This window comes from Nerophis ophidion, linkage group LG28 (assembly GCF_033978795.1).
Source record: "Nerophis ophidion isolate RoL-2023_Sa linkage group LG28, RoL_Noph_v1.0, whole genome shotgun sequence".
In the NCBI taxonomy this organism is placed as follows: domain Eukaryota; kingdom Metazoa; phylum Chordata; class Actinopteri; order Syngnathiformes; family Syngnathidae; genus Nerophis; species Nerophis ophidion.
This window is the reverse complement of record NC_084638.1, coordinates 24,943,975-24,963,186: the sequence shown is the minus strand read 5'-3', so window position 1 is coordinate 24,963,186 and position 19,212 is coordinate 24,943,975. Positions and strand designations below refer to the sequence as shown.

Here is a 19,212-nt window from a genome sequence, read left to right as displayed (position 1 = left end):
TCTCTTGACTTCTTTGACCACTCCCTGGACTTCACCCTGTTGCAAATACACCATTGACCATCTACAAGGAGCTGAGTGTCAGTCTCTTTCAATCAGTTTAATTGTTGCTTGTTATGGTTCTAATCACATCTACAGGTGTTTTCAACACCTGATTGAAAATATCTTATTCAAATTCTGTTCTTAAGAGTTATGATCTTCAAGAGGTTGAATAATTTTGTCAATGAGATATTAAGAGAAATGACACTGTTTGGTATGTTACAAAATATAATGTTGTAATTCAAGTTGCATTCGTCTATTTAATGCATCTTTATTTGATATGATTATAAAAAAAATATGGAATAAATGTCCAACTTGCTAAAACACCAAAATTGTGTGAGGTTGAATAATCTTGATCACAACTGTATCTATAAATAAATATTGATTTATCTATCTATATACAGTGTATAGATATAAATGTATATATAAATAAAATAAATAAATAATAATACTAATATTATAATAATATTATAACATTATAATAATATTATAATAATAATAGTAATATTTATTAATAAATAATAATAATAAAATAAATAAAATAAATAAATAATGCATATACTTTCTTTACCTGTTATATATATTTTATTATTCTAATACAATACATAGTATTAATAAATACTTTGTTATTGTTGTACATAATTCTGTTTTGATACGCAAACAGCAGGTTTTCAATGATCCTGCACACACACTCACACTGAATCTTAATTTTGCCATGAAAACCTGCATTTTAATCTTTAATTTAAACACGCTGTATGATAAATATGCGTCTGGCATTATTAGTCAAGCAAACAGCTTGAAATTCGGTTTTAAAAATTTGTTAATTATAGTAATTTTTAATCAATGATAGACTTCATTGGACGAGTGCAGTAAATATGCTGTAAACGCTTAAATGACGTCATGTCGCGTCGTTCCTCTGACTCTCCCGCGCATTTCACATCTCGCGAGAACAGCAGCCCTGCCTTGTGACGTCATGTGCGTTAACCCTCGTGGAAGCACGTCGACGGAGAAAAGAAGGGAGCCGAACGCTAATAAGTCAGTCTTGTTACTTTTTCTCCAGTTTTTAAATATTACCGTCGTATAAAATACATATTTGAGTCTTTATTTAGGGATAAGATCGTCTCGGTGCGCGAGAAGCATTTTGCCGCGTTTCGTGCTGACTTAGCTTAGCTCGCTAGTTAGCTTAGCTTGTTAGCTGCTAACAAAGACGCAGAAGTTGTCAACACATCGCTAAGTAGAGATTACGTGTGAGTGTCAAAGTGTTGGCATTGTGTGAAAATGAGTAAATTACACATGTTGAGAGAGTTGGTGGACCAGCGACTAACTGCTGCCGCCGAAGAAATATTTGTAGTGTTGGAAAGAACGATAGCAGAATACGAGGCGGAACTTTCTAGAATAAAGGAGGAGAATAATCAACTACTGGACGCTGTCTTCAAGAAACATCAAGTTGTGCTGCACAGAACAGGTTTGTTGACTTCTTACTCTCACATCTTTACTAACTTTATGACATTTGGAATATAAAGCGTGCTCACAATGACAGAGAACAAAGTGTCGGTTTGCAACTTGTAAAGTTACATTTATTTATTTTTTAAAAACATCAACGACTAGCTTTTTTACCATTAGTGGTTTAACAGAACACACACACACACACACATATATATATATATATCCATCCATTCATCTTCCGCTTACCTGAGGTCGGGTCGCAGGGGCAGCAGCCTAAGCAGGGAAGCCCAGTCCAGTCCATAGTGGATCTAACATAATAGTGAGGGTCCAGTCCATAGTGGATCTAACATAATAGTGAGAGTCCAGTCCATAGTGGATCCAACATAATAGTGTGAGAGTCCAGTCCATAGTGGATCCAACATAATAGTTTGAGAGTTCAGTCCATAGTGGATCTAACATAATAGTGTGAGAGTCCAGTCCATAGTGGATCAAACATAATAGTGAGAGTCCAGTCCATAGTGGGGCCAGCAGAGATGTCCCCAACCGATGCACAGGCAAGCGGTCCACTCCGGGCCCCGACTCTGGACAGCCAGCACTTCAGCCATGGTCTCTCTAAGACCCATGTAGTTTAGTTTATAAGGATCCCCATTAGTCTACACTGCAGCGGAGACTCTTTGTCCTGGGGTCCAGGCAAAACAACATCAAACACTATCACAAAACAAAATATTACAATGCAGTACAACATGATCAAATAATAAATTGTTGGTATACAAAAATAGCAACAACAAAGAACCCAAAAAAAAGTAATTTGAGTTTACATAATAATGTTCATACCAAAGATAAAAAGAGCAATATAAAATATATAAATGTATGTGTGTGTGTGTGTGTGTGTGTGTATATATATATATATATGTATGCATATAATATATATATATATATGTGTATATGTATGTATATAATACATATATATATGTATATATTTATAGTATATAATACATATATATGTATATATTATATATATATGTATATATAATATATATATATGTATGTATATAATATATATATGTATGTTTGTATATAATATATATATATGTATGTATATAATATATATATGTATGTATTTATATAATATATATATCTATGTATTTATATAATATATATATACATATGTATGTATATAATATATATATACATGTATGTATATAATATATATGTATGTATATTATATATCAGTCAATCAATCAATGTTTACTTATATAGCCCTAAATCACTAGTGTCTCAAAGGGCTGCACAAACCACTACGACATCCTCGGTAGGCCCACATAAGGGCAAGGAAAACTCACACCCAGTGGGACGTTGGTGACAATGATGACTATGAGAACCTTGGAGAGGAGGAAAGCAATGGATGTCGAGCTGGTCTAACATGATACTGTGAAAGTTCAATCCATAATGGATCCAACACAGTCGCAAGAGTCCAGTCCAAAGCGGATCCAACACAGCAGCGAGAGTCCCGTTCACAGCGGAGCCAGCAGGAAAACATCCCAAGCGGAGGCGGATCAGCAGCGCAGAGATGTCCCCAGCCGATACACAGGCGAGCAGTACATGGCCACCGGATCGGACCGGACCCCCTCCACAAGGGAGAGTGGGACATAGAAGAAAAAGAAAAGAAACGGCAGATCAACTGGTCTAAAAAGGGAGTCTATTTAAAGGCTAGAGTATACAAATGAGGTTTAAGGTGAGACTTAAATGCTTCTACTGAGGTGGCATCTCAAACTTTTACCGGGAGGGCATTCCAGAGTACTGGAGCCCGAAATGAAAACGCTCTATAGCCCGCAGACTTTTTTTGGGCTTTGGGGAATCACTAATAAGCCGGAGTCCTTTGAACGCAGATTTCTTGCCGGGACATATGGTACAATACAATCGGCAAGATAGGATGGAGCTAGACCGTGTAGTATTTTATACGTAAGTAGTAAAACCTTAAAGTCTCATCTTAAGTGCACAGGAAGCCAGTGCAGGTGAGCCAGTACAGGTATATATGTATGTATATATGTATATAAAGGTATATACAGTATAAGTATATATGTATGTATATAAAGGTATATACAGTACAGGTATATATGTATGTATATATGTATATAAAGGTATATACAGTACAGGCGTAATATGATCAAACTTTTTTGTTCTTGTCAAAAGTCTAGCAGCCGCATTTTGTACCAACTGTAATCTTTTAATGCTAGACATGGGGAGACCCGAAAATAATACGTTACAGTAGTCGAGGCGAGACGTAACAAACGCATGGATAATGATCTCAGCGTCTTTAGTGGACAGAATGGAGCGAATTTTAGCGATATTACGGAGATGAAAGAAGGCCGTTTTAGTAACGCTTTTAATGTGTGCCTCAAAGGAGAGAGTTGGGTCGAAGATAATACCCAGATTCTTTACCGAGTCGCCTTGTTTAATTGTTTGGTTGTCAAATGTTAGAGTTGTATTATTAAATAGAGGTCGGTGTCTAGCAGGACCGATAACCAATATTTCCGTTTTTTTGGCGTTGAGTTGCAAAAAGTTAGCGGACATCCATTGTTTAATTTCATTAAGACACGCCTCCAGCTGACTACAGTCCGGCGTGTTGGTCATCTTTAGGGCAATGTAGAGTTGGGTGTCATCAGCATAACAGTGAAAGCTAACACCGTATTTGCGTATGATGTCACCTAGCGGCAGCATGTAGATGCTGAAGAGTGCAGGGCCAAGGACCGAACCCTGGGGAACTCCACACGTTACCTTAACGTAGTCCGAGGTCACATTGTTATGGGAGACGCACTGCATCCTATCAGTAAGATAAGAGTTAAACCACGACAGAGCTAAGTCTGACATACCAATTCGTGTTTTGATACGTTCTAATAAAATATTATGATCGACAGTATCGAAAGCAGCGCTAAGATCGAGGAGCAGCAACATAGATGACGCATCAGAATCCATCGTTAGCAATAGATCATTAGTCAATATATATGTATGTACATACATATCATATATGTATGTATATAATATATATATATATATGTGTGTGTGTGTATATATGTATGTGTGTATTATATATATATATATATATATATATATATATATATATATATATATATGTGTATGTATATACATATGTGTATAATATGTGTGTATATATATTTATATATATGTGTATATACATATATGTATAATATGTATATATATGTGTACATATATGTATATACATTTATATGTATATATGTATATACATATATGTATATGTATGTATATACATATATATGTATTTATATACATATATATGTATATATATATGTGTATATATGTATATACATATATGTTTATACTTATGTATATACATATACGTATATATATGTTTATACATGTGTGTATATATAAGTATGTACATATATATGTATATATACATATATATGTATATATGTGTGTGTGTGTAAGTATATATATATGTATACATATATATATGTATGTATACATAAATATGTATATATACACATATATATGTACATATACATGTATATATGCATATGTGTATATATATGTGTGTGTGTGAATATATATATATATGTACATATATATGTATATATACATATATGTAAATGCATTTATATATATGTGTATACATATATCTATATATGTGTGTGTATGTATACATGTATATGTAAATATATATTTGTATATATACATACATATATTTGTATATATACATTTATTTTTGAATATATACATATATATTTGTATATGTACTTATAAATGTGTATATATACGTATATATATGTATAAATACGTATATATATGTGTATATATATATATATATATATATTTATATAAAAATATGTATATATATATATATATTTATATATATTTATATGAAAATATGTATATATATATATATATTTATATAAAAATATGTATATATATACATATGTATATATACATACATGTGTATATATAGATATATGTGTATATGTACATATAAATCTGTATATATATGTGTATATATACACGTATATAAATATATGTATAAATACGTATATATACTGTATATGTATATATATATATTTATATAAAAATCTGTATATATATACATATGTATATATAGATATATGTGTATATGTACATGTAAATCTGTGTATATATACGTGTGTATATATATACACGTATATAAATATATGTATAAATACGTGTATATATATATGTATATATATATATATATATATATATATATATAAAAATATGTATATATATATATATATATATATATATATATAAAAATATGTATATATATACATATGTATATATGCTCATATGTCTATATATAGATATGTGTATATACACATATATATGTATATATACATATATAAGGATATATACATTTATATGGATATATATATATATATATCCATAAATATATACATGTACATATATACATATGTATGTATGTATACATATACACGTATATACACTCTTACTAATATGCGCCACACAGTGAACCCATTCCAAACAAGAATGTCAAACACATTTTGGGAGAACATCCGCACTATAAGACAACATAAACACAACAGTATAAATACCCAGAATCCAATGCATCCCTGACTCTTCCTGGCTACATTATACAAACGCTAGCACCAACCCCCGATCTTAACGTCATCGGACTCAGCGAAACCTGGCTTAAACCAGATGACTTTTTTGCGCTAAATGAGGCATCTCCTCCTAACTATACGCATGCGCATATACAACAAAAACTTTAACCTTAGTCCTAACATAAATAATAAATATAACCCCAGGGCCCTATTTGGACTTTATCAATGAATTCTCAGAGTTCGTTGCTGATCTAGTGACGCACGACGATAATATAATTATAATGGGGGACTTTAATATCCATACGAATACCCCATCGGACCCACCTTGCGAAGCGCTCCAGACTATAATTGATAGCTGTGGTCTCACACAAATAATAAATGAACCCACGCATCGCAACGGTAATACGATAGACCCAGTGCTTGTCAGGGGTATCACCGTTTCCAAAGTTATAATACTCTTGTATACTAAAGTAATGTCCGATCATTACTTTATAAAATTCGAGGTTCAGACTCATGTTCGGCAAGTTAAAAATAATAACTGCTATAGCAGCCGCAACATTAATACGGCCACAACGACAACTCTTGCTGACCTACTACCCTCGGTAATGGCACCATTCCCAAAGTATGTGGGCTCTGTTGATAACCTCACTAACAACTTTAACGACGCCCTGCGCGAAACCATAGAAAGTATAGCACAGCTGAAGTTAAAAAAGGCTCCAAAAAGGTGTACCCCATAGTTTACAGAAGAAACTAGAGCTCAGAAATTATTATGTAGAAAGCTGGAACGCAAATGGTGCACGACTAAACTTGAGGTGCACCATCAAGCATGGAATGATAGTTTAATAACTTATAAACACATGCTTACCTTAGCTAACGCTACATATTACTCAAACCTTATCCGCCTTAATAAAAACGATCCTAAATTTTAGTTTAGTACGGTAGCATCGCTAACCCAACCAGAGACTCCTTCCAGTAGCTCCACCCACTCAGCAGATGACTTTATGAAATTCTTTAATAAGAAAATTGAAGTCATTAGAAAGTAGATTAAAGACAATGCGTCCCAGCTACAACTGGGTTCTATTAACACAGATACGACTGTATATACGGCGAATACTGCCCTCCAAAATAGTTTCTCTCGTTTTGATGAAATAACATTAGAATAATTGTTACGTGTAAATGGAATAAAACAAACAACATGTTTACTTGACCCACTTCCTGGGAAACAATTCACATTGTAGGAATTTTTAAGAATTTATTTGTAAATTATGGTGGAAAATAAGTATTAGGTCAACCATTCAAAGCTCTCACTGATGGAAGGAGGTTTTGGCTCAAAATCTCACGATACATGGCCCCATTCATTCTTTCCTTAACACGGATCAATCGTCCTGTCCCCTTAGCAGAAAAAACAGCCCCAAAGCATGATGTTTCCACCCCCATGCTTCACAGTAGGTATGGTGTTCTTGGGATGCAACTCAGTGTTTTTCTTCCTCCAAACACGACGAGTTGAGTTTATACCAAAAAGTTCTATTTTGGTTTCATCTGACCACATGACATTCTCCCAATCCTCTGCTGTATCATCCATGTATCCACTGTTGTTACCCAAAGTATATTAAGTGGGATTTTTCAGAAAAACAAATATATACGGTAACACTAAAGCAACCTGTCTCTGTGATCACTATAGGTGTATAAATAATAATTTAGTGTTAAATAAAATCAGTCCCTTGGACACAAAACTGAAAATAATACAGCTGTCCAAAAAGTGCACTTCTGCTGCTCTTGGAACATGCTAACTACACACACACTATGACACTAAGAACACCACAGTCATCAATCAAGAATTCTTCCCCCCTCACATGAGAGCGAAGCCTGGCAATAATTGCATATTGCTTGTTCTGCCCTCACTATACGTGTTGAACTTATACAGCTTGGCAGACAGCTAACAAACAATCCACAGCAGATTAATCCATTTAGGCTCTTTATTGTCGTCGAGCTTGCTTAGTCTTTTCCTATCTTTACTTTTGTCTTGCACTGGACTGTTATTTTTTTTAAACTGACATACATACAATGACAAATGTATAAGCTATGTGATTCAATCAACATACTGAAATGTAATACACAATATGTAAATATTAGCTTCACACAAATATACAGCATTATCAAACAAATACTTCTGAGTGTTGAAACTATTTCGATGGTGGAAATATAAGACTGGCAGCCATTTTAAGTCCTCAAAACATCCATTGAAACAGTGCACAAGAATCGTTTTTCAATAAACATCTTAGTATCAAACTTAACCACTTTCCACCTTAATATTGAGTTACATAAACAAGTTAAAGGCCTACTGAAATGAGATTTTCTCATTTAAACGGGGATACAGGTCCATTCTATGTGTCATACTTGATCATTTCGCGATATTGCCATATTTTTGCTGAAAGGATTTAGTAGAGAACATCCACGATAAAGTTCGGAACTTTCTGTGTTAAGAGAAAAACCCTGCCTCTCCTGGAAGTCGCTGACGATGACGTCACAAGTGTGGGGGCTCCTCAAATATTCACGTTGATTTTAATGGGAGCCTCCAACAAAAAGAGCTTTTCAGACCGAGAAAACGACAATTTCCCCATTAATTTGAGCGAGGATGAAAGATTCGTGTTTGAGGATATTGATAGCGACAGACTAAAAAAAAACAAAAAAAACGCGATTGTATTGGGACGGATTCCGATGTTTTTAGACACATTTACTAGGATAATTCTGGGAAATCCCTTATCTTTCTATTGTGTTGCTCGTGTTTTAGTGAGTTAAACAGTACCTGATAGTCGGAAGGGTGTGTCCACGGGTGTCTTGACGTGCAGTGTCTCAGGGGAGTCGACGGCAGCTATGGACGGCACAAGCTCAGCTTTTATCCGGTAAGAACGGACTTTTTAACCACAATTTTCTCACCGAAACCTGCTGGTTGACATTTGGTAGGAATCCATGTTCGCTTGACCGCGCTCTGATCCATAGGAAAGTTTCACCTCCAGGAATTTTAAACAAGGAATCACCGTGTGTTTGTGTGGCTAAAAGCTAAAGCTTCCCAACTCCATCTTTCTACTGTGACTTCTCCAATATTAATTGAACAAATTGAAAAAGATTCAGCAACACAGATGTCCAAAATACTGTATAATTACGACTTTTAGCTGTGTGTGTGTGCGCAGCGCTCATACTTCCTAAAAACCTGTGACGTCTTGCGTACACGTCATCATTACACGATGTTTCGAAGACGAAACTCCCGGGAAATTTGAAATTGCAATTTAGTAAACTAAAAAGGCATTATTGGCATGTGTTGCAATGTTAATATTTCATCATTGATATATAAACTATCAGCCTGCGTGGTGGCTAGTAGTGGCTTTCAGTAGGCCTTTAACAATATTAAATAATCACATGTATGTACAAAATAACAAACACGACACTACACAGTGTTGTCACTATGACAGGTGTAACCGCGCTCCAGCGGCAGTGTTCATTAATTGTCTTTACTGTAGTATAAAAAATGCAGAGGGCCTTAAAACGCCACAATTCTCAGTCACCATATTTAAGTACCCAAAATAAAGACTCGACATAAATATAACTTCAATCGGACCAGAAACATTGGAGGAAACAGGATTAAAACCCGATGCTAACCGCCCATAGAAAATACATGGGTACGGCTAGTAGCTACTATTAGCAAACAAATTCACTTACCAACTCGGCTTAATATCTCAACATCGACACACTCTTTCGTCGCAACTCTGCCCTGATGGTCGGCACCTATAAGTTTACAGTTAGTTGTAAAATGTTGGACAGTTGTTTTTACGATATGCAGGCAAACGACAACTTTAAAACATACCGGCTTCAGATGTCCCCATGCAGGCCTAGCCGAGTAGGCAAGAATGATCTCTGGGATCACTATCGCCCTCTACCACAGTGCGTCTTCGCAGCCGTTTTATGATTGCCCAGCACAAGAAATAGGTTACACACATACAGTTGTTGACAAAATACAATGTACATTATATACCTCAGCTAACTTAACTATGGAAACGTACAATATGATTCATATAGCAATACGGTTTCACTGCACAGCAGTTAGCCGAGTCATTGCGCAATCCACGGGGAGGCTCAAGTGGCTATGACTCACCGCAAGTATTTGAACGGCAAATGTGAAAATTCAGCGATTTTGAATAAAAATAATCTAAAACTGGTGAAGTTAAATGGAAAATAACTTAATAGTATAATCACTGGATACATACAATAATCAAATTTTTTTTTTTTTTCTTTTTACATTTTTTTTCTTTTCATGATGGCACGTGAGGCCCCGCCTTACCTGCCTCCCGTGACTGCACGTCACTGGTATATATATATATATATATATATATATATATATATATATATATATATATATATATATATATATATATATATATATATATATATATATAATATGTGTGTGTGTGTATATATGAATGTATGTGTGTGTGTATATATGTATGTGTGTGTGTATGTATATATGTGTGTGTGTATGTATGTATATATGTGTGTGTGTGTGTATGTATGTATATATGTGTGTGTGTGTGCATCAATCTATTAACGTCGACAATTATTTTATCGCGCATTTGCGTATGTTGTTTACATGCTTTTATTTTGTCAGCGCCTATTGCTGGCTCCTGCGGAAAAGGAAAGAGAACGCGGAAAAAAACTAAACAAGAAGGGTAACGCAACAGAACTTTTACAAAGTCATTTTCATAATAAAGTACTTCCAGGCGGCGGATTAGACAGAAGCAAAGTGGTTTGTAGCCACTGCCAAGCTGAATTTTCTTATCACAGGAGTACTTCCGGTCTAAAATATCACCTTCACGCGAAGCATACTGTTGATGCGAGCACACCATTCAACAAAGCGGAAAGTGGAGCCTGGCTACTACGTTAAATGCAGCGTGCGGGAGAAGTAGAGATAAAGGAGAGCAAGAGAAGCTAACAAATGCCATAGCGAAGGGGATAGTTCCAGACTGTAGGCCCATTAGTGTTGTGGAAGACGCCTGCCTGAGAAACATTGTGCGAATCGCAACAAGTGACATCGCGTATGAGCCGCCATCGAGACGCACCATCGCACGAAGACTACACCAGTTGTATGAAAAGGAGAGGACTGTAAAAGTGACAACTTTACAACGTGCAGCTGTAGTTGATCTCAGTGGGGACTACTGGACATCAATCTGTAAGCAGAATTACCTCGGAGATACAGTGCATTATATTGATGAAAAGTGTATTCACATGCTCCGTCTATCATGATAACAGGAGACGCACTTCACTGAAGTTATACAGTGTTAAAAGTGTGTTTGCGCAGAAAATGTTAGGGCACTTTAATTCATAGGGAAGTACTTCTAAAATTAATAGCCGTCAGGCTCTAAGAATGAACAAACTGCACCGAGTTGAGTGAGATTCTCTGAAAGAACACCATTACTAACATGGACTTTACATTCTAGTCCCCTGTAAAGGAAATCCTAGCAGTGAAGTGTTTTGTGCTTCACCCTTTCTTTTCTTTCTCCCTGATTAAAGAACATGTTTCTGCTGTTACCTCAGAAATGGCCTGTTCGGATGTTATGATTGTGGCTCAGAGAATTGTATGTAGATTATATTGATTTTACATAACAAACAGGATAACTTAAAAACCCTGGCAGTGGCAATAAGATTGAATGTTTGTTTTTACCATTTTTGAGTTGATTTTCATAAACTATGCTATTTAACAAGTACTGATTTAAATTGTGTTTGCACAACAAATGTTTTGGCGCTTTTGTTCATATGGGAGAATATTCCAATAAAGGTGCACTACACACTACTTTGGAATTCATTATTGGGCTTTGCGTATACAATGCAGTTAATCGTGATTAATCGGAGAAATAGTGTGATTAACTTTGATTGAAATTTGTGATCGTTGCCCACCCCTGATAGAGATATATATATATATATATATATATATATATATATATATATATATATATATATATATATATATATATATATATATATATATATATATATATATATATATATATATATATATAATATATAGTGTATATATATAGTATAATATATATATATATATTATACTATATATATATATATATATATATATATATATATATTATACTATATATATATATATTAGGGGTCTAACGGTACACAAAAATGTTGGTTCGGTACGATTCCAACCCTTGATGCTGAGTGCCAAGCAGGGAGGTAACGGGTCCCGTTTTTATAGTCGGCTGGGGTTTGAACTCAAAACCTACTGATCTCAGGACGGAATTTCTAACCACTGAGTAGGTATTTTAAGCTAGGTTTGTGTATATTTTCAATGTACGTTTAGGGTTAAAAAGGGGTTAAAAACAGTTCATTTTCGGTACAGTAGGAAAACAACAAAATATAAATTTTTTGGTTATTTATTGACAGAATTTGCAAAATCTTTCACCCCAAAAAATATTTTTCTTAGTGGAATATTTGATGTGAAGTAATGGGAAACTTGGATAGGTTAATAATTCATAATAACATTGATTTTGATTCAGTATTATGTTTTGAGCAATGACAGTTTGAAATAAAATTTAAAAAAGCTTTGTTTTATTAGTCAACATTGCAACTTTTTCTAAATTACATTTAGCCTTTAAGCTTTTTTATTTCACTTTTGTTTGTTTTTGTTTATTTTACTATTATTTTTAGAATGTGCCGTGGGCCTTTTAAAACATAAGCTGTGGGCCGCAAATGGCCTCCGGGGCACACTTTTGACACACCTGATATAGATAATAAAAAATAAAATCTGATAAATCTATGGGTAAAAAGCAGAGCCTGGCGACGCATGCGCGTTTATCATAATTCTCTCCCTCTCTCTGTCTCTATCGCTAATTGTAATGTCACCATCATAAAGTGTAGTGTCACCATCATAAAGTGTAGGGTCACTATCAGTGTGGAGTCATACCAAAGACTATAAACATGGGAGCAATTACCTCCCTGCTTGGCACTCAGCATCAAGGGTTAGAATTGGGGGTTGAATCACCAAAAATGATTCCCGGGCGCAGCCACCCCTGCTGCTCACTGCTCCCCTCCCCTCCCAGAGGTTGATCAAGGGTGATGGGTCAAATGTAGAGAATAATTTCGCCACACCTTGAATGTGTGTGACAATCATTGCTACTTTAACTTTAGTGTCACTATCATAAAGTGTAATGTCCCTATCATAAAGTTTAGTGCCACTGTCACAAAAGTGTAGTGTTACTGTCATAAAGTTTAATGTTACTATCGTAAAGTGTAGTGTCACTATCATAAAGTGTAATGTCACCATCAAAAATTAGTGTCACCATCATAAAGTTTAGTGTCACTATCAAAGTTTAATGTCTCTATCATAAAGTGTAGTGTCACTAACATAAAGTGTAGTATTATTATCATAAAGTGTAGTGTCACTATCATAAAGTGTAATGTCATTATCATTAAGTGTAATGTCACTATCATAAAGTGTAATGTCACTATCATAAAGTGTAGTGTCACTATCATAAAGTGTAATGTCACCATCAAAAATTAGTGTCACCATCATAAAGTTTAGTGTCACTATCAAATTTTAATGTCTGTATCATAAAGTGCACTGTCACTATCATAAACTTTAGTGTCACCATCACAAAAGTGTAGTGTCACTATCACAAAGTGTAATGTCATTATCATAAAGTGTAATGTCACTCTCATAAAGTGTAATGTCACTATCATAAAGTGTAATGTCATTATCATAAAGTGTAATGTCACTATCACAAAGTGTAATGTCATTATCATAAAGTGTAATGTCACTCTCATAAAGTGTAATGTCACTATCATAAAGTGTAGTGCCACTGTCACAAAAGTTTAGTGTCACTATCGTAAAGTTTAGTGTCACTATCATAAAGTTTAGTGTCACTATCATACAGCTTAATGTCACTATCACAGTGTAGTGTCACTATCAGAGTAGTGTCACTATCACAAAGTGTAATTTCACCATCATAAAGTTTAGTGTCACCATCATTAAGTTTAGTGTCACTATCACTAAAGTGTAACGTGTAGTGTCACTATCATTAAGTGTAGTTTCACTATCATAAAGTGTAGTGTCACTATCACAAAGTGTAATTTCACCATCATAAAGTTTAGTGTCACCATCATTAAGTTTAGTGTCACTATCACAAAAGTGTAGTGTCACTATCACAAAGTTTAATGTCACTATCATAGCGTGTAGTGTCACCATCATAAAGTTTAGTGTCACTATCACAAAAGTGTAGTGTCACTATCACAAAGTTTAATGTCACTATCATCACGTGTAGTGTCACTCATTAAGTGTAGTTTCACTATCATAAAGTGTAGTGTCACTATATCACCCAACTGTACCCAAGACCCAACCTCTGGGCTGATAATTTTTGCTTGTCCTGAAGAATTTGGAGGTAATCCTCGTTTTTCATTGTCCCATTTAAAGCACCAGTTCCATTGGCAGCAAAACCGGCCCACAGCATAATACTACCACCACCATGCTTGACGGTGGGCCTGGTCTTCCTGGGATTAAAAGCCTCATTTTTTTCTCCTCCAAACATATTGTTGGGTATTGTGGACTTAATGCTGTGCTCAGTACGCCCTGGCCTTTTCCCCTGCCGACCACTGAGGAACCTGTTTTTATTTGTAATTCATGGTGTGTACTTCTGCCCCATCGCCTTTTGTTGTTTTTTATAATTCTACCTTGCCTCCCGTCTCTGCATCCTGGGGTCACCTTCTTGATCGGTTCTTAACAAAAACTGGCCCAGAGCATAATACTACCACCACCATGCTTGACTGTAGATATGGTGTTCCTGGTCCAAACATATTGCTGGGTATTGTGGCCAAACAGTTCCGTTTTTGTTTCATCTGACATCACATGGACAAAGATCAGACCTTCCGAAAAAAAGTTCTGTGGACAGAATTATGTTCCTTACAAGTGTATGTAAACTTTTGATCGCAACTGTATGTTGGTGCCGGACAATGTCTCATGTGACTGAGCAAAACTGGCCTTTTCTAAAGCACGCGTTTGTCTTCTCGTGTCCCGCAGACGTCGCTGATGAACATCTTGTCCACCTGCGGGAGGAAGAACCACCACCCTTGTGCATAAAGGAGGAAGAAGAGGTACCACAGCCCCCGAACATTAAAGAGGAAGTGGAGGAACACGGCATCAGTCAGGAGGGAGAGCATATTGAAGGACGGGCGGAGTCCCCAGCGACTGGTGTCCCTGTGAAGGGTGAAGATGACGAGGTCAAAGGTGAAAGTGAGGAGAAGAGGGAGGCGGAGCCTCCAACTCAACACATGACAACAGAAGCTGATGGAGACCACTGTGGAGGATCACAAGCAGACAAGATCTCAGCTCCACCATCAGATAGTGAGGGCACCACGCCACACTCTTCTAAAACTGATGGTGAGGACACGTCTTACTCTCCTGACACTGATGATGAAGACTCTACAGACGACAAGACATGGGACCCGGACAGCCCTCCCTGGAAATGTCCTCACTGTGACAAAAGTTTTGGCCTCAAAACGTCCCTAAACAGACACATGAAAAATCACACCCAAGAGAAACCGTTCCCGTGTTTGGCGTGCAGTCAAGTATTCAGCCTAAAAGCAGACCTGATAAAACATGCGAAAATTCACACTCAAGAGAAACCTTCTTCTTGTTCATTGTGCGGCGTACTTTTCACACGGAGCGAAAGCTTGAAAAGACACATGAGAAGGCATCCTGGAGTGAAACTATTTTTCTGTTCTGTGTGTGGGGCGGGCTTTTCTAAAAAAGACAGTTTGAACAAGCACATGACAACACACACTGGGGAAAAACCTTTTTCCTGCGCAACCTGCGGCATGTGTTTTACAAGGAAGGACAGTTTGAAAGATCACACAAGGAAACACACCGGGGAAAAACCTTTTGCCTGCTCAACCTGTGGCTTATACTTTTCCCGGAGGATCCAAATGATAGAGCACACCAGACTGCACACCGGTGAAAAACCTTTTTCCTGCGCAACCTGCGGCATGCGTTTTACAAGGAAGGATAGTTTGAAAGATCACACAAGGAAACACACTGGGGAAAAACCTTTTTCCTGCTCTACCTGCGGCTTATGTTTTACCAGAAGGCACCACTTGAAATTGCACACCAGAACGCACACCGGAGAAAAGCCTTTTTCCTGTTCTGTGTGTGATACCAATTTCAGTCGAAGGGATTGTTTGGAAAACCACATGAGAACGCACACCGGAGAAAAATCGTTCTCCTGTACAACGTGTGGTTTGAGTTTTACAAAGAAGAGTAGTTTGAAATATCACACGAGAATACACACTGGGGGGAAAGTGCTGAGTTGCAGTGTGTGCGACGAAACATTCTATCACCAGAACCAACTCCACAATCACCAGTGTGCTGGCAGTAAAATAGAAAAGCGCACCGCGAACCTCCACCAGGATCCGGATGCTGATCAGGACCAACACCGAAATGTGATCACTTGTTCCTTGACCAATTTCTGACATGTCCTGGCACTGATATTCAAGCAGACTTGAGTTTTATTTTGTTATAACTCAAACTGCCTACCTTACAGTCAAAGTTCCTTTTAGTTACTTTTCACTTTAATAGCAAACTTGAAAATATGTAAAATAGTCCTGCACCTGGCAGCTGCGGTCAATCCTCCGGCAATCGGCACACCTGAAGTTGATCAGAGGTTCTGCCTTCAAAAGCCTGCACAACCTGCTTTTCCGGGTCAGAACGTAGTCTTCTGTTCAAGTACACTACCCCTTCGTTCCCAAATTTCCAGCTGTGCGCCTCGTCTCAGCCCGCCTTTCCTCTGCTTCCCTGACTGCCTCTTGGATCTCGACCTTCCGCTTGGACACGGACCTTCTTCGGCTCGCCATACTTCCTGTCTGCTCACGGGCCTCCGAGCTATGCCTTGTCCCTCCTGATCTTCCGCCTCTTGCTCAACACTATTGGTAACACTCAACAGCTAATCTCCACACACATATATATATATATATATATATATATATATATATAAATACCTGTCCTGGTCATGAAGTTAAAGTGCATCCAGCAGTGGAGGCTCCTCTATGGGGTCTTGGGGCACTAGGAGGTTAACCCCTTTACTACTGTTACCCCAGGTGGGCCTTGGCAAAGGCCTAGTACCTGATTGCCCCCTAGCCAGTGATACAGTGAAGACCTCAATGGTGGAGCAGGCGAAAGACGGTAGATGTATGAACCACCATACAACCCTGTGGAGCGTCACAACGGCTGGGGTGGCGGATGAAATCCGCAGCAGAAAAGGGTCCCCAGTCGCCTTAGACTCCATGCCACTGGACCCTGACCTGGATTTGTCAGGGATCGTGTGGTGACCGTGTGCACACCAGTCTCCCCACGTCAAACAAAGTCCCGCTCAGGCATCCTCCATAAAGGGATACCCGCCTACCAGGAGGACCGTCATACTCACTTCAACTGACCACCGATGATGGTATATAATACATCATAAAGTTAAATACAATGCCCCCTTGTGGTCTGTGCTGTCTACTCCCCCCTTCACCCACACCCCTGTGCACAATACTTTTTTATGATAGACATTTTTGTTTGTACTAGCAATTTTAAACCAGTGCTGTATCCTTTCCATGTGACCTTGTAGAATAAGATCTGTTTCTTCATAAATAATGCTCTGAATCTTTGAGACGGTCAACAAAAAATCAAGTCTATTTTTTAATTGGTCAATTGGTTCACTTGTCTCTGATTGGCAATCTGGGCACCCCCGTTCCAAGTTGCCAGTTAGGCTCCTTTTTATGCCAGCCCTGCCCTTCTGTCAGTGCTTTATCATTGCTTGCCCTTGCTTCGTGATCGTTGTTTCGCTTGCGCCTGTATTGGCAGGTTTCCCGTGCACTCCCCAACTGCACCGTTTCTACCTTGCTTTCGACGTAGAGTAAAGTGAACCACTGAACGTAACAATAAGAATGTACAGTATTTACCTTGGAGACTGGCTGTCTACGGTTTCTCCCTCCAGCATCTTCTTTGTCATACATACAGTTATGATCAAAATTATTCAACCCCCACACAATTTTGGTGTTTTAGCAAGTTAGACATTTATTCCATATTTTGTTTATAGTCATATCAAATAAAGATGTGTCAAATAGAAAAATGCAACTTAAATTGTAACACTGCATTTTACAGATTAGCAAAAAAGGACATTTTTCTTAATATCTCATTGACAAAACGATTGAACCCCCTAGTTCCATGCATCTTTAGTACTTAGTAGAACACCCTTTGGCAGTAATGACATCCTTCAAAGGTGATACATAAGCGGACACAAGCTTCTTGCAAGCATCTACAGGTCTGGCGACTGTGAAGGCCACTCCAGAGTCTTCCAGCCCTTCTTCTGCAACCACTCTGATGTTGATTTGGAGGTATGCTTGGGATCCTTGTCCTGTTGGAAGGTCCAACGTCTCCCAAGCCTCAGCCTCCTCACTGACTTCATGACATTTGCAGCTAATATATCCTGCTAGGAAATATAATTCATAATGTCTTGAACGCGCTGGAGATTCCCGGTACCTGAGGCAGAGAAACAGCCCCAGAGCATGATTGACCCCCCACCATGCTTAACAGTAGGCAAGGTGTTCTTCTCTTTGTAAGCTTCATTTTTTCTCCTCCATACATAACGTTGATTCATAGGCCCAAAGAGTTCCACTTTGGTCTCATCACTCCATAGAACAGTTTCCCAAAACCTTTGGGGTTTGTCCAGATGATTTTTGGCATACTGGAGTCTATTTTTCTTGTGCCTGGTAGTCAGAAGTGGGGTGCGCCTGGGAGTTCTTGCATGGAAGCCTTCATCTCGTAGTGCGCGCCTTATTGTCTGGGACGAAACCTGCGTTCTCCCCTCTGCAATGTCCTGTTGTAGTTCCTCAGCTGTTACCCGGGGGGATTTCACCACTGTATGCTTCAAATACCGGACAGCAGTTGCACACAGCATCCTCTTTCTACCACGCCCAGGTAGTGTTTCCACTGTGCCTTTACCTTTAAACTTGCGAATGATGCTCCCAACTGTGTCTCTTGGAATGTGTAATGTCTTTGCTATTTTCTTATACC

The 19,212-nt window shown here is 37.4% G+C and overlaps 1 protein-coding gene across 1 annotated transcript; it reads left to right on the top strand.

Moving 5' to 3' along the window:
- Window positions 1-987: 987 nt before the first annotated feature.
- LOC133544989 (zinc finger protein OZF-like) lies at window positions 988-17,629 on the top strand. The gene is made up of 2 exons (XM_061890263.1): window positions 988-1,501; window positions 15,181-17,629. Exons 1-2 carry the CDS (start codon window positions 1,315-1,317, stop codon window positions 16,626-16,628), a joined length of 1,635 nt encoding a protein of 544 aa, XP_061746247.1. The 5' UTR covers window positions 988-1,314; the 3' UTR covers window positions 16,629-17,629.
- The last annotated feature ends 1,583 nt before the right edge of the window (window positions 17,630-19,212 follow it).